General features: G+C 43.0%; 1 protein-coding gene across 2 annotated transcripts in view; it reads left to right on the plus strand.

The window, feature by feature from the left end:
* The first annotated feature begins 2,480 nt into the window (after positions 1-2,480).
* The window catches only part of DENND1B (DENN domain containing 1B), a 185,653-nt gene continuing 161,210 nt past the window's right edge, over positions 2,481-26,923 (plus strand). For both annotated transcript variants that reach the window (XM_081010763.1, XM_081010764.1), the window contains exons 1-3: positions 2,481-2,546; positions 2,618-3,447; positions 8,618-8,682. In XM_081010763.1, the coding sequence (XP_080866889.1) occupies positions 3,431-3,447; positions 8,618-8,682 (82 nt within the window). In that variant the 5' untranslated portion in view covers positions 2,481-2,546; positions 2,618-3,430. The remainder of the gene's footprint in view (positions 2,547-2,617; positions 3,448-8,617; positions 8,683-26,923) is intronic.

Genomic DNA, 26,923 nt, shown 5'->3' on the forward strand with positions numbered 1-26,923 from the left:
AAGGAGAAGTATATACTGTAGAGGAAATATAAATGACTGGTTCTTTTAAACAATAACCCACCACAAGGCAGTGCAAAGCAAGACAGGATTAAAACCTTAATGTCAGTTATAGGACAATACAACCCATGGTTCAGGGGTGAGTAACCTGTGGCCCACCAGATGCTGCTGGACTACAGCTCCCATCATCCATGACCACTATGTTGGCAGGGGCTGATGGGACTTGGAGTCTAACATCTGGAAATTTAGGTTTCTCCACCCTTGCTCCAGATAACTCAATCACATCAGTGGTGCCTTAAGCTGCAGGAGTCCCAGAAATTGTAGCAGAATAGACATGCATATGCAAGATTACTTTTGCGCTCTTGCGTTGTTTGATCCTAATTAACCACCGCCCACTGGCTCTACTCAAAATCACAAACACAGGGAAGAATCCTGACGTTCACCCATAAGCATATACTGTACTGAAAGAGTAAGGAAGAGCTGCTGTTTAATCACCCTAATTAGAGGTATGACAAGGCGGCTAAACAGTAATTAATCTGTGTTAAGTGGCCCTGAGAATGTCCCCAGATTGTTTGTACAGCCGAGTAGTTATAGCTCATTTAAGGAAAGCTAATATGTATCAAGAGATTCTGAGACAGCAACTATGGAAGATCTAATATATACCCTTGCCCAATTTCCTGTATCCTATAAATGATTTTTAATTTTTTTTTAAAGCCTTGCCGATCAGAAGGTCGGTGGTTCGAATCCCCACGACGGGGTGAGCTCCTGTTGCTCGGTCCCAGCTCCTGCCCACCTAGCAGTTCAAAAGCATGTCAAAGTTTGCAAGGAGATAAGTAGGTACCACTGTGGTGGGAAGGTAAACGGTGTTTCCATGCGCTGCTCTGGCTTGCCAGAAGTGGCTTAGTCATGCTGGCCACATGGCCCAGAAACTGTCTGAGGATAAACGCCGGCTCCCTTGGCCTATAGAGTGAGATGAGCGTGCAACCCCAGAGTCGTCTGCGACTGGACCTAATCGTCAGGGGTTACCTTTACCTTTATGGTTGAGGCAAGTTTGTATTGTTTGAAAGGTAGCAAAGAGTCAGTTTTTATTGTTCAAAAGACAATCTCTGGACACCACTTCTGCAACATACGTTATCGACAAGATTGAAAAACAAAGACATCCTGATAACACACTGCAGAGTCAAACTGACAGAAATTAAGCATTGTTGGGGTAGAGGGATAGGCAGACAAACCAGAAAGGAAGGGTTACAAAGTGTCTTCAGCCACTTTAAAACACACATATACAAATACTTTCATATTCTGTGGAACAATAGCTCTGCAGTGTGTGAACCTATGCATGTTTATTTGGAAGTAAGACCCACGGTGTTCAACAGAGCTGTCTTCTGGGTAAGTGTGCAACAGGAATGTAACCATAGCCAAGTTTTTTTCTGAAAGGACTGCATTTTAATTATGGTGGAAGTTTTAAAATTGTGAGTAACTGGGCCATGAGGAAAAAAGTGGGATGACATTGGGAAAGACATTGGAATGCAATGGTTTGGAATGAGCAGCATCTGGATTCTCTAGTCTAGGACCAATGGGTAGTTAGTCAATACCTAAAAGATTAGTGTGGAAGCACCATGCTATTATTTCCTGTGAAATTATTACAGGGATCAAACCTGCAACCTACCAGTTTCCATCGTAAAGATTGTAGAAGTCCAACTTTCACCCTTGAAAGTGTATGTTGGTAGTGCACGAGACTCTTAATTTCACTTTCATAGGTTCAAGCCCCATGCTGGGCAGAAGATTCCTATATTTGCAGGGGCTGGACTGGATTGGCCCCTGGTGTCCCTTCCAACTCTACCATTCTATGATTCTAAGATAGTTGCTCAACTGCTTGGAAATAAACTCCTTTGATTTACTTCTGAACACAAGAGGGGCAACTAATGTGCATTATTGAGAATATGCTTGTGCGTACGTTCATAGGCTGTGTGGGCTGAAAACAGAGAGGAAGTTTTCCATCCTGGAAGTGGGAGCCGGGTTGCCATATGTCCGCTTTTTCCAGGACACGTCCTCTTTTCCATGACTCATCATAGTGATCCATAGTTAAAAAGTAGAAGTCAGCAAATGTGTCCTCTTTTTTGCTCTTCAGAATACGACAACCCCTTCCTCCCCTTGCAGACTGCTTGTATGTTTAACAGCTGCAACAAGAGGTAAAAATTCAACATACAAGATTAGGTCCCTCCACGTCAGTTGCACCTGTTAAATGTATTTCGTCAAAGTAGCTGTGAAAAGCACAGGAGCCCTGCCAGGGGCAGAAATATGGCAACTTGTCTAAAAAGGAAGGGAGAGGTGGACAGAGGGAAGAGGCACCCTAACTTGCTGGATATCTAAATAGCAAGCAATTTTTATTTTTTTGGAGAGTCATTTTTCAAATCAAAGAAGTGTTGGAAGGGGCCACCAGGATCATAGTCCAACTCCCTGCCACGCAGGAATCTTTCACCAACTCACTACCCTGAGACTGAGTTAACCAACAAGAAATACTGGGGAGAATCTGCAGCCACGAACAATATGTTCTTAGCATACACTTCCAATTTATTGTGTGTGTGTGTGTATCACACCCAGTCCTCCCCTCCAGCTTCAGACTGGGTGGCTCCCACGGGGACAGGTGGAGGGAGCCTCTTCCACCCTTCCAGAGGGAAACTATCAGGCCCAGGAAAACAAGGCCGGGCGCAAGCAGCGATTCGAACCCAGATCTCGCGCGCCGTGGACTGTGTCCCTTGAGGTGGACGGTTGGCAACTTCCCTCCACCTCCCTCCAAAAAAGGGGCTGTTCAGCAGAGTCGGCGGCGAGTCGTCCCGCTCCTGCGCTATAAAAGTGCAACTTTCTGGTTCCCGCGGGCCGGTGGCCGAAAAAGGCCGGCAGGAGCGCGCGCGCCCCGCGTCAGTTGGCAACCTCCCTGAGTCGCTGTACCACTACCACTACTACTACGTATTACTAGTACGGCGAGAAGCGGCGGCGGTTCCTGCGGCTTCTCCTCCCCTCACGCCTGGCCAGGACAGCCTCAGCCCCGGGAAGCGTCTCTCGTCCGGGCTTCCTGCTTCCCGCCAGGTGCCGGCGGAGCCGCGACAGGAACTGGGAGAGAGACGCCTCTGAGGGGAGAGAGAGGGAGGCGCCGCTGCCGCCGCCGCTGCTCTGGCTGGCGACGAAGCGAGCGAGAGGCCGCCGGCGGCCACCTTCGGCCCGGACGCCCCCGGGAGCCTGGCCCGGCCTCCGCCCCGGGGCCTAGAGCGAGCGAGCGAGCGCCGAGCAGGGAGGAGGGCCGAGGAGACCCTCGCGCCCCTTTTCCCGCCTCCTCCTCCGCCCAGGCCGGGCCGGCGCCCGCCTCGCGTCTCCTCCGCGCCGGGGGTGGTGGTGCTGCCGCCCTCCTCCTTCGAGGCGCCCCCGAGATGCGACCATGGACTGCCGGATCAAGTGAGTGGACGCGGGGAGGGCGAGGCGCCGAGAACCAGGAGGGAGGAGGGAGGAGGAGGAAGGGGTCGCGGCTCCTGGAGCCACTGCTGAGGGGACGCCGGGGGAGGCGTCGGCGTGGGGCTAGGCCGCGAAGCCTTCTCCCCTCGCTCGCCCCACACCTCAGCCCCACTGCCAGCAGGAGAGAGGGGCGCCGCGGAGGAAAGACCTTCGCCCCCTCCCCCTGTCTCCGCGGGTCAGGGTCAGCAGCCACCTTACCTGGATGACGCAAAGGCCACCTGCACGCCCTCCATCTCCCCCCCCATCCCGTCTTATTCATTTGTATATTTATATTTGCACCGATATACCTACCATCAAGGAGCTCAAGGTGGTGCACCTGGTTCTGCCCCCCCCACCTACAGTTCATCCTCACAACGACCCTGTGAGGTTAGAGGCTAAGTAAGAGATGGTGAGGGACGCAGGTGGCGCTGTGGGTTAAACCGCAGAGCCTAGGGCTTGCCAATCAGAAAGTCGGCGGTTGGAATCCCCGCAACAGGGTGAGCTCCCGTTGTGCCAACCTAGCAGTTCGAAAGCACATCAAAAGTGCAAGTAGATAAATAGGTACCGCTCCGGCGGGAAGGTAAACGGCGTTTCCGTGCGCTGCTCTGGTTCGCCAGAAGCGGCTTTGTCATGCTGGCCACATGACCTGAAAGCTGTACGCCGCCTCCCTCGGCCAATAAAGCGAGATGAGCGCTGCCACCCCAGAGTCGGTCACGACTGGACCTAATGGTCAGGGGTCCCTTTACCTTTACAAGATGGTGACTGGCCCAAGGTCACCCAAATGAGCTGCTGAGTTGGGGAGATTCGAACCCTGATCCCCACCTCCCCCCAGCACTCTGGCCATTTCAGCAGGCTTGGGAGTGTCCCACCCTTCAGCTGTAGATCTCGGGGCTGTAGATCTCAGCTGTAGATTTGCAGCATGAAAAAGCAAGGTAAAAATACAAAGTACCTAATAAAAAACAAGAACGAAACAAACCAATAACCCCCCCCCCAATATTATTCTTCCTTTTATGTATGTATAAACACTTCACAAACATCATAGGTAACTGAAGATTTCCACTGTCCTTGACACATCTGACAGCTTAAACTTAATTAAAAATGTCTCCTCCTCCTCCTGGGTCCTTTTAAACAGCAGCTTGACCTCTGCACAGTTCACCAGGTGACAGTGCTGTGAAAAGCTTCTCCCCGTGACTTTCAGGAACTAAGCAGCTGCTAAAGGTACAAGAGCAGGCTAGGGTGGAGGATGTTTTGAAGTTGGCAACTCTACTGCCAGCCGGCATGGGGAACCCCTCCCTCAGCATCTCCAGTGCACATTTTCAGCCTCCTTTATGAACATCTGGCACTCAGACTCCTATACCTTACTGGAGGAGTCCTCCTCCTCTCTTCTATCTCCCTCCCTGACTGTCAGCCACATATTTGACAGGAACTGGGTGCTGCTTTAATTTCTGCGAAGATCATCGCGCCTTTCCCTGAAGCCTGCACGTGGTTGGCTGAATATGCATGGCATATCATGGGAACCCTGCAACCTGTCAAAACACTCATACTAGAGTCTATGAAATAGTGGTTTGGCATTGGGGGGCCCTGCAGTGGTATGGGGACCCCTCCCCAATTGCAATAGAGGGCATTTTAGGGTTGTGGGGTATTAGTTTGGTAAATAAATTCCGGTGACTAGTCAAGATGTGAACAGAAGATGCCAAAGAATTCCTAAATCGGTCTTTGTTTACTGTTTTGACATTGAATTGTAAGCCAATATACATTTTGACTGCATTAGCCAATTCTAAAGCAGATATATTTGCAAAGTGAATGATTGGGCTTTCCCCTCTTATTTGCAGTTAAAGCCTTGACCCTGTGAGACTTGCTGAACTTTAGGTTCCGAGTAGTTTTAAAGTGATAAGAAGTTTAACCTCCACTCTAACAAAGTGACAGTAATCTATTTATGATGAACCGTTTGGAATAGACCTGAAAGCCTGTCTGACATTTATTGCTCTGGGTTGACACTTTAAAATATGGTGTGAAGGACAAATAAACTTGAAAGGCCTTCTTGTGGAAGCAAATTTGTAGATATGCACAGCAGGAAGCACAAAAATTTACTACTATCATTTCAGAGACTGAATTGATGAGATGCTTATCTAGTTCCTGAGACAAGAAGTTGTGGTTACAGTTAGAGGGCCTGTTATGATAAAAAGTTTCTTATTTAGTCATTGTGGGTACCTCTGCTGTTAGAAGCAGACTGAACTGCCCAAATTTTATTGCAGCTGTTTTAGGAGGGATCCAAATTGGACACTCAAATAAGGCTACATTCCTATGCACACTTACCTGGGAGCAAGCTCCATTGAACGCATCGGGACTTATTTCTGAGTAAACATGCAGAGGATTGTATGGCAAATCATATTTTGTATGTGGATAGGCATGATAGTATTAATTCCCCACCCCAAATTGAAGTTGGGTATGTGTGTGTTGGAATTTTCAGGGGATTAAGGACTAAGAAGGTGGGCGCTTTTACCTTCTGTGAATTTTGGTTCAGGACGTACAGTACAATATTGTAGTAAACAGAAGAAAAGGAAGTGTGTGATAGAAATGGCTCACAGTCACAACCATATTGTTCAATTTAGCTTGCATTTTACATCACACAAATTAAAATGATCTCTATGCATCCTTTTGGGTGTCTTGTCCCACTCTCCATTTGACCTTCTTGAGTGCAGCATGTACATCTTCAGTTGCTTCTACTACATCTGCTTTGACTTACGTACTTACTATTCAGTCACATGATCAAGAGAAGATGACTTCTGACTCTGTATTTACCTGTTTTGTTCATCAGGGGCTACAAGGGCATGGTAACACATGCTATTTGAGAATCTATTATTACTTTTTTAAAAAATATCTTTTTATTTCTGACAATTTAAATTACAAATACAGAAAGAACATAAACATTAAAACAAAATTAGTACCTTCTTCAATATGAGCTTTTAGTTTGCTCATAGCTCCTCAGGTGTCATTCCGATATTTTTACCATTATCACTTAGAACCTAGCAAAATTATATCATAATTGGTATGTGTGTTAATATTTCAATTTCAGTTCAAATTTTCAGCTGATACCTGATTACCCCCCAAAATTAATTACAAAAAACAAAACAGAGAAAAGGAAAAAAACCCCAAAGGGTTTCAAAGACAAACCCTATTAAAACTATAAAGTTTCAAGGGATACCTCTGCTCTATATATTGGAATCCAATAAGGAAGCAGATCAGCACAAGATTACGTGGCTCAGTTCTTGTTATGATGAATTAAAGAGTTCCTTTGTCTGATCCAAGATGGCAAACAAATCTTACATTTCTCTATGGGGCCTAACTTTGTTTCTTGTTTGTATTATTATTATTATTATTATTATTATTATTATTATTTTAAAAAAGTGGTTCAAAAAAGGCAGTGGTAAAATGGACAAAATTCTTCCTACCTGAAGAGCGACTCTCCTTCCTTCAGTCTAACCCTTAGGTTCTGGATTCTGGTCTCTTGGTTTAAACAAACATTTCTTCATTAGTGAAGCTGCAGTGTAACTCTCTTTTGTTCTCTTACATTGGTTATTTTGGGTGGTGGTTTTCTGCTAATCCCCCCTCCAATGCACAACCCTCTAGTGACTTTTATTCCTCTTGTAACTTCAGAGGAAACTTCTTTTTCTCTCTGCATCTACATGCTGTTCCTGTTCCTGAAATAATTACTGCTTGCTTGTATACTGGTTTCTCTGTTGTTATTAGTCGTGCTGAGCCCAGCATTCTTCTTGAAGAGGTTACGTGCATATGAAGTAAACTGCATTTGATAAGCACTTTTTAGCCAATAATCTCTGAAGTAATCATTTAGAATCCTGGCATTATCCCAAGTTTGCAAATAGCACATAGTTAATTCCCAGACCAATAAACTGGTTTGTGTAACTAGGATTGTTAAGTGAACACCAGACTGGCCCAAGGTCATGCAGTGAGATTGGGTTCATGGCTGAGTGAGGATTTAAACCCAGTTTTCTCTAGTCCAGATCTGTCTGCTTGGTACATTACACCGACTCCCAAAACATTTACATGACATTAGAAGGAAATACTGGTACTGTCATAAGAACTTGGGACGGAGTTTGCATGGGAAGCAGTCGCTCCATGCTATTTTTTTCAGAGCCATATTCACAACATGAAACCAACTCTGAAGCAGTTTAATCCTGAATGCTTTATTTATTTATACGGTTTCATTTATTTATAGCCCACTCTTCCACACATGGCCCCAGGGTGGGCTACATAAAATATCACCATTTCAAAACAATATGCAATTAATGAAAGTTTAAAACCACAAAACTAAATCAAGTTACAAGAGCAGCAAAATAGCAGTGCAACAATGTAGCGGGAGGAAAACCATCCACTCATCCAAAAAAAAACTAGCTAAAGAGGTATCTATACACTGATGGCCCTTGTGTGGGAGAATGGTCCACAATCTGATGGCTTTAAATAGGGAGTGGTTTTCAGCCACTGAGCTCTCAGTTCTTTTTTCAAAAACAAGACATTCTTTGACTTTAAAAGTTTGATTTTTATTTCAGCATTTTAATATGAGCTGGCTGAGGTACAGGACTGTAAGGAAACATGCTAACAAGTTAACAGATAACACATTTTTGTATACGTTGCCCCCCTGAAATAAGTAATCTCATTTTTGTAGTTGGTTTTTTTGCTCACTGTTGGGGAGAAAAGTAATCATTTTTCTCAGAACATAAAAGCAAATGTTACTTCTGATTTGTGACAGGGTATCTGAGTCATTGCATTTGTCAGCCTCCGTGTGGATTCACATGACTATTTTCCCCCCACATGAGCCCTTGCTCCCATCATCCAGTGATCAGATCCACGTGGAAACAGATTGTGTATTACTTGAAGACCACCTGTCCTGCAAGATTGAAAATTGTTTGTTGGACATGAATCTTGATGCAATTATGTGTGTATCTCATCATGGATTGATAGAGAGGAATATCTTTGTGATATGAGGAGGAGAACAATTTAAAGTCAACATGCAGTTGAATGTTAACCAAAAGCAGCGATAATACCCTTGTAATCAGATAGTTTGCATTCTTGTGATGCACGCATAACTAATTAAATGTTTTGTTTTTACTTCCAGGGAAAATCCAGAGAGTACTTTTGATTTGGTGCTACAGGTAAAATGCCAGGCTTCTGAAAATGAAGGTAATATACTTTAGCCATTTGTATTCATCCATATAAATCAAAGGTGCAAAATATATGTTCAGGTTATTTATTTCACATATCTTTTTAAATGTAGGCAATATATCGAAAGACATATGCTTAATTATTGCTTAAATTGGTTTTTTTATGACACTAGATTTTCAATAATAGGAAAATTAATTACAGCTTACTATGTTACATGTGTTTTATTTACCCCTATTATTGTTAGTTGCGACAAATATAATATTTAATTGGAGACATGCAGCTTACTTTAAGTTCATGCTTTAGCTTTTCTGACCTTTTTCAATTTGCACATTCTAATGAATTTAATAAGTTGTGTTTAGCAGTATGTATAATTAGAATGTTTTAAGCAGGTGATTTTCTCTTTGGCTATGCCCCTGTAAGTAGCCATGCTATTTCAGGACTGTACCATTTAAGGATCTAGGTAGGGAGCCATGTCTTAGTTTCTGGCACGCAGCATCATATAATTTGCTTGTGGAGAGTTAGTGTGTATGGGAGAGGCTGCTGGCTAGTGCTAATTTTCTACTTGGAGGGAATTTTTCTTGAATGAAAGTCGTCACATGTGCTGTCTTCCCTGCATCTTGAAATGGTACCATCCTGGGAGTGCTGTGTCATGTGATTTTTCTTTCCTAACTGTGTAAATCAGTTCTTTTTATTTGTTTGGTTCTTTCGTTAGGCTTGGGGCACTGGGATGGCCTATTCCTTCCTTATTACAGACACCTCTGCAACTTGGGTTGTGAACAAACCTGTTAGGACTAAATTACTTGAGGCAGCAGATACTAGACTTTTTAGATAATACAAACATGAGAAAAATATACACAATATCTTGTTTCTAGCATGTCTGTGACAAATAAAATGAGGTGAAATGAAGATGCATGTTTCAAAAAGGAAAAAGCATCTCTTCTACTGTTGACTGTTGGTGGCTACCTCTGGTCCACTCTGTATGAAAGGTACAGGAATAACATGCTTAAACAACCTCTTCAGAAATATGCTATGTGGTTTATGTGACCACAAACTTTGAAATTTTTTCTAGTGTTGTGGGAAGAAAATCAGTATGCCAAAGCAGAAGTGTTTTTGTGCCTTTATGCGGAGCTTTTGAAATGGTATGATCAGCACTGAGGTCTCTAGTCACTGAGCAATAGCAATGATCAGTTGTTGACAATACTGCCATATAAGACATTGCCAAGATTTCTCATTTCCAACATTTGTTGTTTGCAATATTATGGGCTGCTTCTATACCGAATGTCAGCTGGTTTGTTTCACCAAGGTATTGTTGCCCTGTGGGTTGTTTTGTCTTTGGATTGCATCATTGTTCAGGTTGCCATAGGCTAAACTTATTCATGTCATCGACTTGTCCCATTCCCTGATCCGCTGTGTGCAACACCATTTCATGGTTCCTGTTGGATTGCATGTCTTTCCAACACTGCATTTTGCTTTCCTTCTTTACATGTGTTTCTGTTTCCTTACTTAAAGTTCACTCTTTGGTCCTCCATTCAGTTCCTCCTATACTTGACTCCTGATTCTATTCTCATTCTTGGTTAAAACAAACAATTTTCTGATCATGAGACTTTTTTGTGTGCAGTCCAGTACTTTGTACTTCTCATATTAGATCTCTTATAAAGCATCTAGGCATGTCTCAGCTTTTCTTTGTTTTTGTGTAGTCACTTTTTTTTGATAATTCAGTTCTTCTTTTCTAGAATAATCACACTTGGCACTATGTGTATTTTATTTTTGCCCTTCATGCTTCTTGAATGAATGGGGCTGCTCTTGAAAACAGTCTGGAAACTTCAGTTGACCCAAAATGCTGCAGTAGGATTATTAACAGCCACTTTGCTTGGACTGTATCGTGCAAGAGTTGCTATACTTTTGCTGGCTGGTTGGCCTGTCATCTGTGTGTGTGGCTTTTGTGGTGAACTCCATGTGCATATGTGTGTAAAACTGCTGGACTCAGAATATATTGTTTGAGTTGGCAACCCCATATTATTCTGCTTGTTGCCAGTTAATTTTCAAGCGAAATTCAAAGGGCCAGAGCTGACCTTTTAGATTCCTCAATGGCTTGGGCCTTTATAAAAGGCCTTCTATATAAACTCCTACCACACTGGGCTGGTTTGACTGCAGTGCTAAGCAATAGTTTAGTGTTAATGGAATGAGTCTGAATGAACTGTGGGTTTGTTCATTTGCTCCTCTGATATGGCCATGAAGAGCAGATTGAACGCTTCTGCTTTTAAACTAATCAGAGTTCCCTATTAGCCTGAACTTGTGAAACTCTGATTACTTCAAACTCTTGTTAGTGAACAAGCCACAATAGATCCTGGCCTGTTTGAGTAAATTAACAACAGTTCCTTTGGCTTTGGAAGAAATAGTGAAATTGTATTTCGTCAAAAATGGAAGCAGAAGCTTTTGATCTTCTTGTGTCCACACTAGAAGGGGGAGTGTGTAAGCCAGAGGCTTCTGCAGATGTAGTCACGTAGCTTTTAAGCATTATGTACCATTAAGACCATTTAAGTGGTTGTCAGGTACATTTTTTATCTGAGCTTACAATGACATTCTCTAGGAGTGGGGTTTCTTTGGTAGCTGTTTTGTGTAATACACTTCTTCACAAAGACTGCAGGTTGACCTCCATAAAGGTTGTTGGGAAGGACACCCAAGGCCTGTTTGGGCAGGGTAAAATTATTATGTTTGGTTTTTATTCAGTCCTGTCGTTTATCGTTTTAGTGACTTTCATTGGGATAGATCCAAAGTTTACCTTCCTCTGATGGAATAAGGAAATCATTGAATCAAACTCATTCTGGTTTTGGGACTAATAGTTCAGACTTCTTGATAATTCATTGTTGCAAGCTTTCTTTCAGGGCACTATGACTGGAAAGTGGGCTGTAACTTGGTGGGGAGGGGAAGGTGGAAAATATTCTTGAGCCAAGCCTTCTCAAGAGCGATATCCTTGTCTGTTTTCTTTGAATTTCATACCTGCCTTAGCAGGTTACCATTTCTTTAATTTTTTTGTTAAGGTTTAACTTCCCTCACATGCTCCTGCAGCTGCCACCTTAGTTATGATTTGGGTCAGAGAGACTGATGCTTTTAGATGTCTCTTTTGTATGTGTTCCTCTGCCTTCCCCTTTTCATTTTGCCCTTTGTGTCTAGGTTGCTCTTTCATATGGTGAGAGTTGGGTAGTTACACTCTGCACTTTGGAAATAATCGCTGTATGACTTAGATTTTCATACCAGCCTTCCAGGCCACATCCTAGTCAATGTATTTTTAAATGAGAGGATTTGCTGGCAATAACAAGTAAACACTTTTTGAAAAGTCTTAATTATTTTCTTACAGGTGTAAGGTTCCACCCTGTATTACTTATTATCACTTCTGTCTGTGTTATATTTAATTTAGTTTGGTCTCAGGGCAGAGTCCTATCATAGTCTGTCAATTGTTGGTAGCACAGTATAATGAGGACACAGCATTATACTGGGAATACTATGAATTCATCTGACTGTTAAGGCACAGTATGTGTAAATAATATTTTCAGCTTTGCAAGAGATTAGTTTGGTCATTTTTCTATCTTGAATTCACAAATTCAGCACATGCTTATTTCCTAAATAGGACCCTTTCAAGGTCAATATCACAGAATTGTAGGATTTGAAGGAACTTAATGATAATCTGGGGCCATAGAGGATAAATTCACTTCCAAATAATTTTGATCTTCATCTTGTGTCCCAGGTCTTCAGCTGCATCCATTTTACTACCATTCCCTCCCATTTTTGGATTTAATTCTGAATCAAATAAATTTTTTAAAGGACCTGGTCTTTTTCAAATGACAAGTAAAACAGTGCCCTGCCTAGGGCTTCATCCATATGATAGAGTCATTTATTAAACTTTATTCCAGGATCACAGGAAACAACTCTTAAAAATGTAGTTCCAGTGCCACATATCAATGGTGGGTAGGGTCAGAGGCAAAAGTGGGCAGAGCACCTCAGGTGAATTTTACTTCTGTACAGTAGGCAGCTTTCTACATGCACTCACAAATTCTTATCTGTGTTCCACCAAGGCAAGGAAGAAGCATAGTCACAGTTCAAGAACACAGAACTGGTGGGAGATGTGGCCTGGGAAGAGTCTCAAGGGCCAGACAGACAGGCCTGGAGGGTTGCATTTGGCCCCCAGGACTGATGTTCCACATCCCTCCACTAACAGGGTCCCTAATGTTGTATAGGAAGGCATATGTACATTTGGTGAAGGTGGGGGACTTTCTGTTTGAGGTTGTGTGTTTAAAACCATAACTCTTTTATTTCCCCCCACTTTCTAAACATTTTCCCCTACTCTGTCTTGATACTGATAACAGTCCTTCCTCTGACTAGCATTTTCTACCTTCCACTTAAATTAATAAATTTAACATAAAATGTACTGAATTATACAGTTACTTGGTCTGTTGCAGGTCTAGCCTTAAATAGATTTTCATGCTAGGATAATCTTTTGAATATGTCATACTTAGAAATGAGACCCATTCACCCTCTGTGCCTGCACCCTTTTCTTCTTTATGAAAGAGATTTGTATTTTAAATGGGCTTTCTTCTTTGCATCCCATCTGCTCACTGTGCTTGATCTTGCTGTGAAGTTGGGGTTGAGTTTATGACATCACAGTCATAAGTGTTGCTGTAGAAATATCAGAAGCAGAAAATTATGGTCTCCCTGCAAAGACTGAGCAGCAGGAAAGACTGGGCTAGGAGGCAAAAAGACCTTAATATGACCTATATAGTTATCGGATTTTTGTTGAAAAATGTCCACTGGTGGAAATTTTCCAAATCTTTCTGTATTTCTTAAAAACCCTTTTGCTGAAGTATTTTTTAAAAATAGTGTAATGCTGGCTTGTTATCTTATAATTAATATGTATCTTCTGATAGGAGTCAGTTTATTCACATTAACACTTCACTAGTTTGCAGTTGATGGAAAGGTTGTGTCGTGTTACTTATATGTAATATTTGGGCATCAGTGACAGTTTCTCCCCATCATTGTTCAGATTTCCCTCCCACCTCTGATTACTGTTGCCTTACCTCATCCAAAACCTTGCTTTGTGACTTCCTTCTCCCCCTGCCCGGCTGTCTGGTATGAGGCAGGTGTTCACATATGATAGGGCCTTTTTAGTAACTGAATCTGGGGTTTGGAACTCCAGTTCCCAGGAAGCCTGTTTAGCTTTGTTGCTCCTTGGTTTTTTGGCATATTGTGATTATGCTGTTATTTCGGGGGGGGGGGGGGGCTTTGGGGATTAAGCCAAGCTTGCCTTGATGCTGAAAAATAAAATATATTTTCTGAGCTTCCTAGGAACTTTTGTATTAGCTTTTTAATATTATAAGCTGCCTTGGATCTTGAAGTGAGGTAAAATAGACTACAAGAATTCCTCAAAAAAGAAAACACGAGACTCTTCAAGCCAATTGCAGCTCACCAACTGTGTGTTATAGGTGGCCACTTGCTTGACATGCCATCCCCACTCTCCTTTCAGAGAACTTTTCATTTTCAGTTAGTGGGCTGTTGTATGTGGCTGCTGAGGTTGGTAGAAACAGGTTGAAAAATATAGTTTGAGCAGACAACATTACATTTTAAAAAATATATATTGTAAAATCATGTGGAGGCCTTAAGAAAGCAGAAATCCTAGTGTGTTATCACTAATATTAAGATTTGTCAGTTTCACGTTGACAGCTTCTTCCACTTTTGTTGTGTGATTGAGGAAGAAAGATGCTTTTCTACGTAACAAAATGACACTAGTCTTTGCTGGACCAGAAAGGAACCTGGTGCTTACTGTTTAAGCCCACAGTGGGCATCACTTTTGGGTGGAGAGCAACTTCCCTGATGGTTTGGTTGCTAACCAAAACATTTATTTCCTTCTCAGTGAGGTTTTCCAGCTCATATTGCAATTCAGTCTAATATTAGGAACATAGGAAGCTGTCTTATACAGAGTCAGACCATTTATCCATCTAGCTCAGGATTTGCCAAACTTGGATCTCCAGCTGGTTTTTGACTACAACTCCCATCATCCCTAGCTGTCAGGAATGATGGGAATTGTAGTCTAAAAACAGCTGGAGACCCACATTTGGGAAACCCTGATCTAACACATTATTATCTACTCTCCATGGTCTCAGGCTTTTCTACCCCTACCTGGAGATTCTGGGTATTGAACATTGGATCTTTTGCACACCAAGAATATGCTCTGCCACTGAGTTACAACCCTTCCCCAGAACTGGAAATATTGCTGGACCAAACTAACTTTGCAAGGCATACTACTGGTTACATTTCAATTTGTGTTGAGTCTTCACAGACATCCTGGCCAAAGCATTTCAGGCCACACCTGCAGGATGCTGCTGATAACTGCTTGCAAGTTGACAGCCCTTGGCTTTGTGGCTTGTGCAGGTGAACATACAAAGGCATCAAGCAGATGGTTCTGCCCTATATATCTTGCTGAAAAAAGTATGTGGTATCCAAGAACAAGTAAAAGGAGACAAGTGCTTGACAATTACTGCTGAACAACTGCTGGCTTCTTGTTAAGCTCAAGCTTTTGATTCAAACATGTCTGAACCTTCATTTGAACTTTACTATTATTTAGTGGACTGTACATTGTAAGGGATGAATGGATGCGTTCAAAGCAAAATTCAGTGGAAACCTAGTCATATATGTGTGCTTCAGCACCAGGGACCCAGGTTCCAGGAGTGTGCATTGCCATGGCACAAGTATAGTCTTGAGTCTGGCAAATGGGGAAGACTGTTTGACTCTGTTCCACTTGCTAGGCAGCCTTCTGGCCCAGTCTGTATGAGAACAGATGCCATAAAAGAATGACTGGCATCCTATATAGCAGCCTTTTCTCTTCAGCATAGTGCCAGTCACCACCCCTGCACTGACATGGTGGGAAAGAGATATGGTCTCAGTGCTGGTACAGGGTGCATTGCACCCCATGAGAAATTGCACTGATGCAGTGCTTCAGAAGGCAGGATGTTAGCCAAGCCCTGCTGCAAGGAACGGCTTCCTGCCCAACAGCTGTTGAGTGGAGTAGTGCAGCATTAGAGAGAACTCATAAAGTCCTTTTAAAACATTTTAAAACTTTACTTCTGGACCTTTACCTTGAACCTTCTTCATTTGGTGGCTATAGAAGGGATTCTACTCAGGGGAGTTCCTCTGCCTCAGAGCACCACAAGCCCAGAGACGCTGGGAAAGCCACACAGAGAAGACCTGCTGGAAACCAGCTTTCCTGCCTCTCACCTCTGAGCGCGGTAGCACAGCAGCAGCAGGGGCCCCACATGCCTTTTTCAAGCCAGCAAGCACCAGAGTGCTGCTCCTTCATAATCTATAGGGAAAATTCTCTTTGGGCTCCAGGGAGGGTCTCCTCACGAGCCATGAGGACTTTCCAGTATTGTGATGCTGAAGTCTGTAAGCAGAGGGGAAGACTGAGAAAGGCTTTATGGTGACTTAAAAAGTATCCAGGTTTCAGGAACGGAAGTCACATTTGGGTTTGTGCTGCTAAGTTGCGTCAAACAGAGATAGGCAGTGAGCAGTCGATGGGTCACATTTTGCAATCTGCAGCCCTTTGTTGAAATACTGGGAAATGTGCTCCTGTTTGGAGGGTGTTTTATTAGCAGGAATAACGACTGTGTTAATCAGTTACCCTTCTAACTTCTTAAGATGTAGAGGCCTCTGCAATCAATTATATATCTGAAAATGAATTCTTAGGCATCCAGACCTGAAAGTGAGGGAGATGTGTGTCAAGTGATTTGCATGTTGTTGTGTGAGGGCCAGCTGGGATAGTACAGTGGTACCTTGGGTTACATACGCTTCAGGTTACATATGCTTCAGGTTACGGACTCCGCTAACCCAGAAATAGTACCTCAGGTTAAGAACTTTGCTTCAGGATGAGAACAGAAATTGTGCTTCAGTGGCGTGGCGGCAGCAGGAGGCCCCATTAGCTAAAGTAGTGCTTCAGGTTAAGAACAGTTTCAGGTTAAGTACAGACCTCCGAAATGAATTAAGTACTTAACCCGAGGTACCACTGTATTGATTGCTAATTTCATTTAATAGGCTTGAAGAGTGTAATTTAGTAACTTTGGTGGGCTACTTTTGAAAAATCATCTTATGCTCTTAGAATTTCCATTAAGTCTCAGAACAATAGTGTTAGCATGTTGTTTTCCCTAAATGGTAACATTATGTTTCAAGTAGAATTTAGGTTGTTTGCATGCTGATACCTGGATGTACATTGTGGTTGTATGTTAATCTGTTCATTAGATAAACTTTTGATATCCTTGTAGGAGGTAGTCAACTAAGTTTTACTCAGAGTAGACCTGTTGAAAATAATGGCCCTAACTTGGTCATGTTCATTAATTTCAGTGAGTCTGATTAAAACATAGTTGAACACCACCCTATATCTGTAGTGTAGGCAACTTAATGCTAAATTAGGGATCGTTTACTGTATATGGATTTGGTTCTCGGAATAGAAATGACGGGGGGGGGGTGGTATAAATAATGAAGGAAATTTGATTATCCCCTTTGTGTTTTAAATTTAGTTGTACATCTTTGTTCTCCTTTGAGCAAACAGGAAGTTGTATGTGATCATCTCAACCACGTTTGCCTTAAATAGACAAATAGTGCCATAGTGTTGTCATAACAGTTGTGTGCTAAAGGCTCACTGAAACCACATTTCAGTTACAGAAGCTGATGTTTTAAATTTGTACATCTGATTCTGGACAATAACACCAGCTGTTAAAAGGAGATAACCTTATTTATTTAAATAATTTATAAACTGCCCACCACTCAAGAATATTGTGGTGGTATACCTGAAAGAAACAGAAATAAAATACAAAATTAGACCAATCAAAGTATGTTAATTCACTTTGAAAAACCAGCATGAACATTATGCTACCATGTAAAAGCCTGGTTGAATAAAAAAGCCTGAAGGAGATGTCTAAAATAACAAATTGTTGATTTGATTACAAATTCCAGGGAGGAGTGCATTGCAAAGTGCACTAAAAGTTCTGGGCCTAGTACTTGTTAAAATAACATTTTGGGCATGTAGCAGAAGAGTTCAAGCAGGGTTGCATGAAGAGGTGAACTTCCATGCAAACAGGTTCTAGGCTGGTTAGGGCTTTGTATATCAGCAGTAAAAACCTCAGACTCTTTCCAGTAGGTAATTGGCAGCCAGTGAAGATTATTTTATGTACTGTTACATACTGGTGGTAGGTTGCTCCTAACAGCAGCTTAGCCACAGCATTCTGCACCAGCTGCAGCTTCTAGACCGGCCTTAATGGCAACCCCACATAGAGCACAGTGGTACCTCGGGTTACGAACTTAATTCGTTCTGGAGGTTTGTTCTTAACCTGAAACATTTCTTAACCTGAGGTACCACTTTCGGTAATGGGGCCTCCCGCTGCCGCCGTGCGTTTTCTGTTCTCATCCTGGGGCAAAGTTTGCAAGCCGAGGTACCACTTCTGGGTTAGTGGAGTTTGTAACCCGAAGTGTTTGTAACCTGAAGCGTTTGTAGCCCAAGGTACCACTGTCATTCAACCTCGAGGTTACCAATGCATGGATCACCGTGGCCAAACTGTTGCTATCCAAGAATTATTATAGTTGCCAATACTGATAGAAGGTGCTCCAAGACACTGAGGCTATTTGGATTAGTGACAAAGATGAATCCAGGAATATCCCCAACCAACACATGATCCTCGTGTGTGTGTGTGTGTTTCTCCCCAACCCTGTTTAGAACAGGCAATCAACTTATCTACCAGACCTAGGAACCACTCACCCACAGGGCCTCCATCTTGCCAGAATTCAGCTTCAGTCTACTGGCCCTCATCCAGTCCACCACTGCATATCGGGACTGGTTTAAGACTTACACAACCTTTATGACTGACACACATACATACAGATGCAGAATATGTACACATATAGGCAACAGCCTACAAATTTGTTTTCAGACGGCAACCCCCTTTCTTTTTCCCAAGCTGTCTAATCAGAAAAAAGTTTTGAAGTATCAATTTATTTTTGACAAGTAGAATACCACCCCTTCCAGTAATTCTGAAATAAGGTAGAAAGAGGGATAAAAGCCAGAAAAAATAGGTGGAAATGAAGGAACAAACTCTGATGGGATGAAAGAATGAGACAGTTTTCGGAGGCTCTGGGAGCCACATAAAATGAGGTTGGGGGCTGCATGCAGACTACCTGCGCTCTGTCCAGCCATCACACTCTCAGTTTCTGGGTCAAGCATTCTCAAACTTTGTTACTAAAGTGACAATTGCAACAATTAGTGACCTGATTCTGATCATTTATTCATTCTCACCATGATCCTGTGAGATGCATATTAAACTGAATGATAGTGAGTAGCCCAAGGTAACCCAAATTATCTTCCTGGCTGAGTAAGGATTTTTTTTTTAAAATGCAAAAGTCAGTCCTGCTGATATCAAAAGACTCCCTTGCATACAAAGACTTGGTCCAAAGTGCTATTTTAGGTGCATCCAAGGGCATAGGCTTGCCTAGGGTTGTTTTTTTTATTACTTTGAACAGCAAGCCACCATGTCATATCACAAACTGCCTTTGAACTCTCAGCTTCAAAAGTGGCTTGTGAGTTGGCATTGTTTACAAATTCAAAACCCCATTGGGCACACAAAGCTAGTTGTATGGTTCTTTGGGTCCTGGCTTTGTTCTTCTGGATATAGGAGCTGGACAAACCATTCAGCTAGCTGAAGATCTATAGTTTTTTGCACAAACATGAAAAGCTCCTCTTTGCATGTGGTTTGCTGTGGTTTCAAATATGTCTCTTGGGACAATTGTGGCCTAAATGTGCCTTTAAGAAGAGAGGTGTTTTCTGAGCTGTTTTCGGTGGGGTATAGTTTCTTGACATTTTTTCCTCTTCTCTTTCTGTTCCTATTATCTACTTACGTCTTCACCTTACTACTTAATGATTCTTGGCCCTTTGGGAAAACCCACTTCACACTTTAAGAACATTGATTTTAGCCACAGACGTATTTTCTTTGTAAAAAAATGTGTGTTTTAAATGTCATCTTCTTTTTAAAAGTGTTTTATCACATTACAAGCATGATAAATGACAAAAAGTCAGCCTCTTATAATGTTAGAACACTATAGTATTGTGGTGTAATTTAACAGATTCTTTGTTGAAAACTAATTATATCATATTTAGAGGATGTCTTGAACCAGTGTTTTTCAAGAGACATGCTCTCTTCAAATAGCGATTATAATGGGACTTACAAACACAGGAATAGAAAAGATTAGATATTTTATGTTCCTATGGGGGTTTGAAGAGGAGGAGAGTTATTAGGGTCTTCACAGTATAACTTGGAAATTGTGTGCTCAGTGACTATGATTACTACTGTGTAATCTGGCGGTGGGTGGGTGGGTGGGTGAAGGAGAGAGATTGCTACTGTCTTGTTCCCTTATCTCCTGTCTGCAAAGAATTTTCTGCAGCACTCTTCACCACTGCTGGCAAGATAGTTGGTATGCATATCATGGAAGAGATAGGAGAAGCAGGTCAAGGAAACTTTATTATTGTGACCCTCCCCCATTCCTAACCTTTTAGAAGTAGGGAGGGCTGACCCAGTTCTTAAAGACCTGGGAGATGCAGGGTGGAAGGGAGTGTGGGGAGTTTGGTATCACCTTGCCAGTTCGGACCAAAAAATGTAGAGCAGGCTGTCTGATAGGATGTTGATGAAGATGAATTTAGTGTGGTCTGGTATCTGTTTCTGTAGAATTCCTCATGTTAGTGAAAACAGAAAGAAAAGAGGTCAGCTATAAACAACACACAGAAGGCTTTGTAAACCTTGATTCCCAAATGTTACAAGTTTGGATTGTTCTCTTTTGCACACATCATTTCTGCAGAAAGCAGCAGCCCAGTCAGTGTGCTATTGCTGATTTTATTTCAGGCCCAGAAGACTGCTTTGATCCAAACACAGCACTGCCCAACTATAGTGTAGGGAGGAGATTCCAGCTCCTTTCAGCCACATGCTCTTTTTGTTGTTAAAAATAGTCTCCCCCCATCTTGTAGCTTATATTTGAACAGGTTGGCATATGAAAAAGCAAATGTGGCTTCTGGCATAGCACCTCATTTCTTCCTGAGGTGACCACCTCTGATGATTTTGCTTTATATGTTTTTTTAAACTATTCAGAACTAGAACTGGCATACTTCTGGTGTCCTCCGTTATAATGGCAAAAGTGTGTGGGGTTGGGGTGAAGCCCATGTTTGTGATAAGCTAGGCAAAGTCATTGATACCAGAGAGCTGAATTGAAGCTAGTGCACTGCATTTCTTCAAATGAAATGTGTTGGTCAGGATTCAAAGTGCTCTTCGACAGAACTTCTCATGACATCCTTTCCGCAACATCTGTCTTGTGATGCTTATGAATCAGGGATGGCTTGCTGGATCATGGGGTAGGGAGAAAGGCACCCAGGACTCCTCCTGCATGTGAAGTCTAGGCACACAATTCTTTGGCTCATAGCTATCAACTTTGATTCATATTCTACAACACATTGTTTTCATAAGAGGATCTTTTTCCTAATTGCTTTCAAGTTTGCATGCTCTGTATTTTGCTAAAGAGCAATATATGTCTTGCTCTGCCTGTATTGTGTCCTCCCACACCTTGAAGAGGATGGAATGCTGTGTCTCCTCTGTGATTCACTGCAACATTACTTTAATGCTATGGTAAGGATCTGGTTTTAAAGGGATGCCGGTGGTGCTGTGTGTTAAACCACAGAGCCTAGGGCTTGCCGATCAGACTGTTGGCGGTTTGAATCCCCATGATGGGGTGAGCTCCCATTGCTCGGTCCCTGGTCCTGCCAACCTAGCAGTTCGAAAGCATGCAGTGCAAGTAGATAAATAGGTACCGCTCCAGCACGAAGGTAAATGACATTTACGTGCACTGCTCTGGTTCACCAGAAGCAGCTTAGTCATGCTAGCCACATGACCCGGAAGCTGTATGCTGGTTCCCTCGGCCAGTAAAGCGAGATGAGTGCTGCAACCCCAGAGTCGTCTGCAACTGGACCTAATGGTCATGGGTCCCTTTACCTAAGTATCTGGTTGGGACAGGTGTTTTGGTTATGTAAATCCAGTAAACCCAATTGTAATTTATTGTAAAATAGGTTCTTTTCTCCATTGTTCCATTGTCCACTGCTAGCACTGTGAATGCCAACAGCATGCCCATAATGCTGTAGAGCACATCCTTCCCACTGAGGAATTCAAATGTAAGGCTTTGTTGTTTGGACAGATACTTCTTATGACTGGATGACCCAACACAAGCCCTGACCTTACTCTGGTGTTGCAGGAACGCCAACAGGAATGCACGCAGATATGCTGGTGCTGACGTCTAAGATCAGACTGCAGTAAGACCACAATTTATGCAGGACGGATTGCACCTAAAGCCAAAATCGTGTATAGTCAAAACCCATTGGGTTCAATGGCGGGTGCGATTTCCAGTGCCGTTTTCCCCGCACTCCCACTACCTTTCTAACTTTTCTTTTAAAAATGTCATGCACATAAATATAAATACATAAGTTGCAGACATAAATATAAATACATAAGTTGCAGACTTCCTGTGTAGTTCATTGAATACAACAAAGTTAACATTTACCAGTCTACAACCATTTCTTATGGGTGCTACACAAGTTGGCGGAGCATGTATAAGCATGCTGCGCCCCATCACACCCCGCCCCGTCCCACCCCCATTCTGTTCCACCCTACCCCATTCCACCCTTTTTATTATGTGTTTTGTGACTTTTTCAGTCACTTCCTAGTTCAGCACACATGTGTAATTGTGTGTCTTTTGGACACATGTTAATTGGTTGTTGCCTTTATTAGCTGAAATGTTGTGAGCTTAAACCTAAAAAAGAGTAATGATAAAACTAGGCACTGATTGTATGGCAAATATGTAGGGTTGTATTCAAGTAAGTTTTAGTCAGGGTAGGCCCATTGAAATTCATGAACATAGCTGAGGTAAGACCACTAATTTCAGTGGGTCTAATATTGAGTAATACGTAGTTGAATTCTACCTGTAATCTGCTGTAGTTCTTTATTTTTCTCAAATTTTTTGCTTTTTAAGTTAGAACACTAAATAGGTGAGATACTTATTTCCAAAGCTACTATCTGCAGGCTATTCTGATAGTTTCATGATTATTAATTTGCTGGAAGAGTGGATCCAGATATATATTGGCTTGCTTAATTCCAGTGAACAAAAGGAGCAAAAGTGATGAGCAGTGCTCAAAATAATTTATAGAAAATTCTAGCACTGTGTAACAGGGTAGCCAGAAAATTTCCCTGTGTAGCAGTGCTAGAATTAATTTAACAACTGTAGGACTTATTCAGAAGAGAAGGGAGGGGGGAATCCAGCAGTTATTTCTGAATGGAACACAAAACGACTTCCCACTGTGAATGCACTCTTTAAGAAACAAGGATATGCTTTGAGCGGTCTTTATTTAGACTACTGATGAGTGCAGTTTTCCTTTCCATAGAATGTTTGTGTCTTGATGGTGTTCAAGGAAATTATTTTTACAAGATAGGAAATCACTTTGTATCTTGCAGTGTTATTTGGCGGCAGCATCCTTAAAGGAAATCCAGTGTTTTCCCCTTGACTATAAAAGGTTACGTAGGAAGGCTTAAAATGGTAGCTCTTAAGATATTGTGGCTAGTGCTTGGGGGTCACAGTCAGGATTTCACCAGCTGATTTGCTAGCAGAGGCAGGGGCCCTATCAGAGCTGATCCATATGCAGTGGCCCAACATGTGGTAGGAGTTGAGCCAGGAAGCCAAAGTCAGGGAACAAGTCTGGTGTTGGAGCCACGAGCAAAGCAGGAATTGGCACAGAGAAGCAATGCAGAAATTGTGTCCAAGGCCAGAAATGAAGACAGAAGAGCAGTTCCAATGACCTTCTAAGGTGGATGTGGCCAGTCCAAGGCCTGAGGGTATTTAGCCCTTCAGTTCTGTGGCTCTCACTTGGCCACATGTGAGAGCTCTTGGTCACACCTACAAGCCTACTTGTGTAATGTTTGTATACGTGTAAGGCTGAACACATGTATGTTGGGGGAGAGCCAAGGCCTGTCATCCCAGCCCATGCATGTGTGCTGAGTGTATATACCATGTCATCTAGAAAGAGCTAAAGTTAAAAACTAACCAAATAATGAAAAGTTCTATAGAATTGCAATGAGGAGGAATGCTGGAGATAAAGCAATAAACCTGTGGAGAGTTTCTGGAGCCTCTTGTGGGGGCCAATCTACTGGCTTTAATTCTAGTGCCTGCTATCCTTGCCTTTTAGGCTCAGAGCAATGCTTTGCCACATGTTGTTTCCATGATGACCCGGAGTTCCCCAGATTTCTGTTGGATGGTGGCAGTTGCTTCTCTTCCTGCTCTCTACCAACAGTTCTCTTACTTCTTTTCTTTAATTGTTCCTCACAATTGCTTGGGCAGGGGAATTATGACCCTCAGCCTAGTTCACACGTACAAATGAATCAGGTGGTGCTGATAGACCACATGTGATCTTTTGCTAAAGTCCCACAGAAACCTAGGAACCTATATGCTCTGTGGATAGCAGTACAAACACATATCTCTGTAAATGTAACTTTCAGATACCGTATTTTTCGCTCCATAAGGCGCACCTGACCATAAGGCGCACCTCCTTTTTTGGGGGGGCGGAATTCAAGAAAAAAACACGCGGCTCTTGTGGGCTTTTGTGGGAGGTGGGGGAAGTGAGAGAGCCTCGCTCTGTCCCTTCCCCCACCTCCTGCAAAAGCCAGGGATAGCCGTGTGAAGCCTCCCCAGGGCAGCAGGATGAAGGCTCCCCACTGCCCTGCGGAGGCTTTGCGCCGCTAAGGCAGAAGCTAAAACAGCTAGACGGAGCGATGCGCAGCGCTCTCTCTAGCTGTTCTGGCTTCTGGGGTAGCCCACGAAGCCTCTGCAGGGCAGCGGGGAGCCTTCATCCTGCTGTCCTGCGGAGGCTTCGCAGGCTACCCCAGAGCTGCTCAGGAGCTTGTCGGGGCTGGCGGGGGAAGCCCGGCTTTCCCCCAACGCCAGCCCCAAAGAGCAGATCGGGGCTGGCAGGGGAAGCCCAGGTTCTCCCCCCCAGCCCCAGGGACCACACATTCGCTCCATAAGACGCACAGACATTTCCCCTTAGATTTTAAGAGGAAAAAAGTGCGTCTTATGGAGCGAAAAATACATGAGAACTTCAGGGATCTTGTTCCCACAAGTGATTTTTCTTAGTATTGTGTGCATGTGTGTGTGGTATTATTTTTATTTCTTACTATGTTACATATTTTTGTGTTATTATATTGTAAACTGCCCTGTGATTCTCAGATGAACGACGCCTCAGAAAAATGAATGAATTAATTAATGTCTAGTTTGTTCAACATAATTTTGTCAATACAAATCTTAGCATAGATTGAGTTATCTCTACTGACTTTGCCTCTCGTCATTAGAACTTACTTCCAAAACCAATGAAGTTTCCTAAGCATGCTATAGTTGCTCATTTACTTGCTATGTAAAGGGGTCAACAAGGAATTTAAATGTGTTATTGCATAAGAAACTCATTTCAGCAGAGCAGAAGTTACAGAGGATACAGGTGAGTAAGCTTTTAAAAATAGAAACTTAGATCCTTCCGATTTAATAACACCCTGTGCAATTAAATGCAGAATGTTGTTATTAATGTTTAGGTGCCTTGCCCTCCCATAGAGATGCATGAGCAACACTGTGCTGAAGTGTTAATCTTACATTTCCTTCCTGAGTCACTCATTTCCACGAAAGTGCTGTTCAGCTTGGGGATGAGAAGATAGTAAAAAAATGCATCTTGCAGGAGATAATGGCTACTTCTTTCAGTCACACAAGTTTTGGGGCTGTGGTTTAAGTATAGGATTGTGCCAGTGATAAAGCTCAGAGAGTACACTCACGGATTCAGCTCAAGAGAAACTTAGGTTGCAGTCCTCTGGTGCATTTACCTGGCAGTAAACTCATCTGAATGTACTAGTAGAACTGACTTGGTAGAGGATTATGTTGCTTGTCACGGTTCTGATTGTACCCACTTCTTGAACAGTATACCCAACTCTGGTTTTTTTCTCCCTTTCAGGCCAGCTAAAGAAAGGGAGGGTTTTTTTCCATCTTGTTAAGCTCTTACTTCCTTGCTTCCTGTTTGATGTGCATGGGGACGTGGCTGCTGCCGCATGCATCCCCCCCAGCAGGATAGAGGCCACTGCCACTGCTGGGGGGGGGGGGAACAGAGTGCAGAAGTTGAACAGCACCCTCTATGCCCTGACCACCCCCCAGCACATGAGTGTCTGCTCATCAGCAGTGGGGACTGGGTGAGCATGGAGGGCATTCTCTCCCAGCCCCCGCACACATATGCCAGGCGGGGCACAGAGGGTGAAGAGCATGCTCCATACTCTATCCCTGCCCAAGCACCAGTAGGGCGTGGAGGGTGCTCTTTACCCTCCATTCCCACACACACACACTTAGCGCCTGCCTACTGATGGGTGAGTGCTTGGGTGCCAGGTGCATGGGGGGGGGGCTTGTTTGTGCCCCCCAAGATTCTGCACCCGGGGCAATCTTCCTGTCTTCTCCATGCTATACCCCTGGGTCCAAGCAGTCTTCCCCTTGCTCAGCTCCTTTCCCAGGGACAACCTGCTGTTCAGTGCTAAATCAGAGTAAACGTTAATTGCCTTTTGCTCCAATTTAGCACTAAATAGTGCTAAACCTCCTGACAAAATCAGTGCAAACAAACCAGAATGCTCAATGCACAGGTCACCTGTAAGTGACCAATGTTTTGTCAAACCTGAAAATAGCAAAAACCTGGGAGGAGGAAGTTGAGGTAATAGCAAACAATTTTAGAATAGTAACTAGGACTGGAATTGGGGTGTGTGACTTTGGGATAGGTTTCTGTATTTTAATTACGCACCTACCTTGTTTCAAATACTTTGATATTTTAGCTTTTTAATCTTTGAAATCCTAACCTGGATATTTTTAGTGCTACATGGAAATGCTGTTCTATGCTTTTTCTTGGTAGTTTGGTTTGTGCTGACATAGCCTTCTGAACAGCTATCCATATGAGCTGGAAGGTCACTCATGACAAACCCTGTATAGAGGGTCTTGCTGCTTCTAGCCATGGTGGGGTAGGAGACTTTTAAGGCCACAAGAGAAGTAGTGAGCCATGCATGTGGTTATCCAAGTACTGGCCTACATTTAAATGGCAGCACTAAGCAGGCTATCCATGCATCTTTTCATTTAT

This window comes from Podarcis pityusensis (genome assembly GCF_964106645.2).
Source record: "Podarcis pityusensis genome assembly, chromosome: 6".
Classification (NCBI taxonomy): Eukaryota; Metazoa; Chordata; class Lepidosauria; order Squamata; family Lacertidae; genus Podarcis; species Podarcis pityusensis.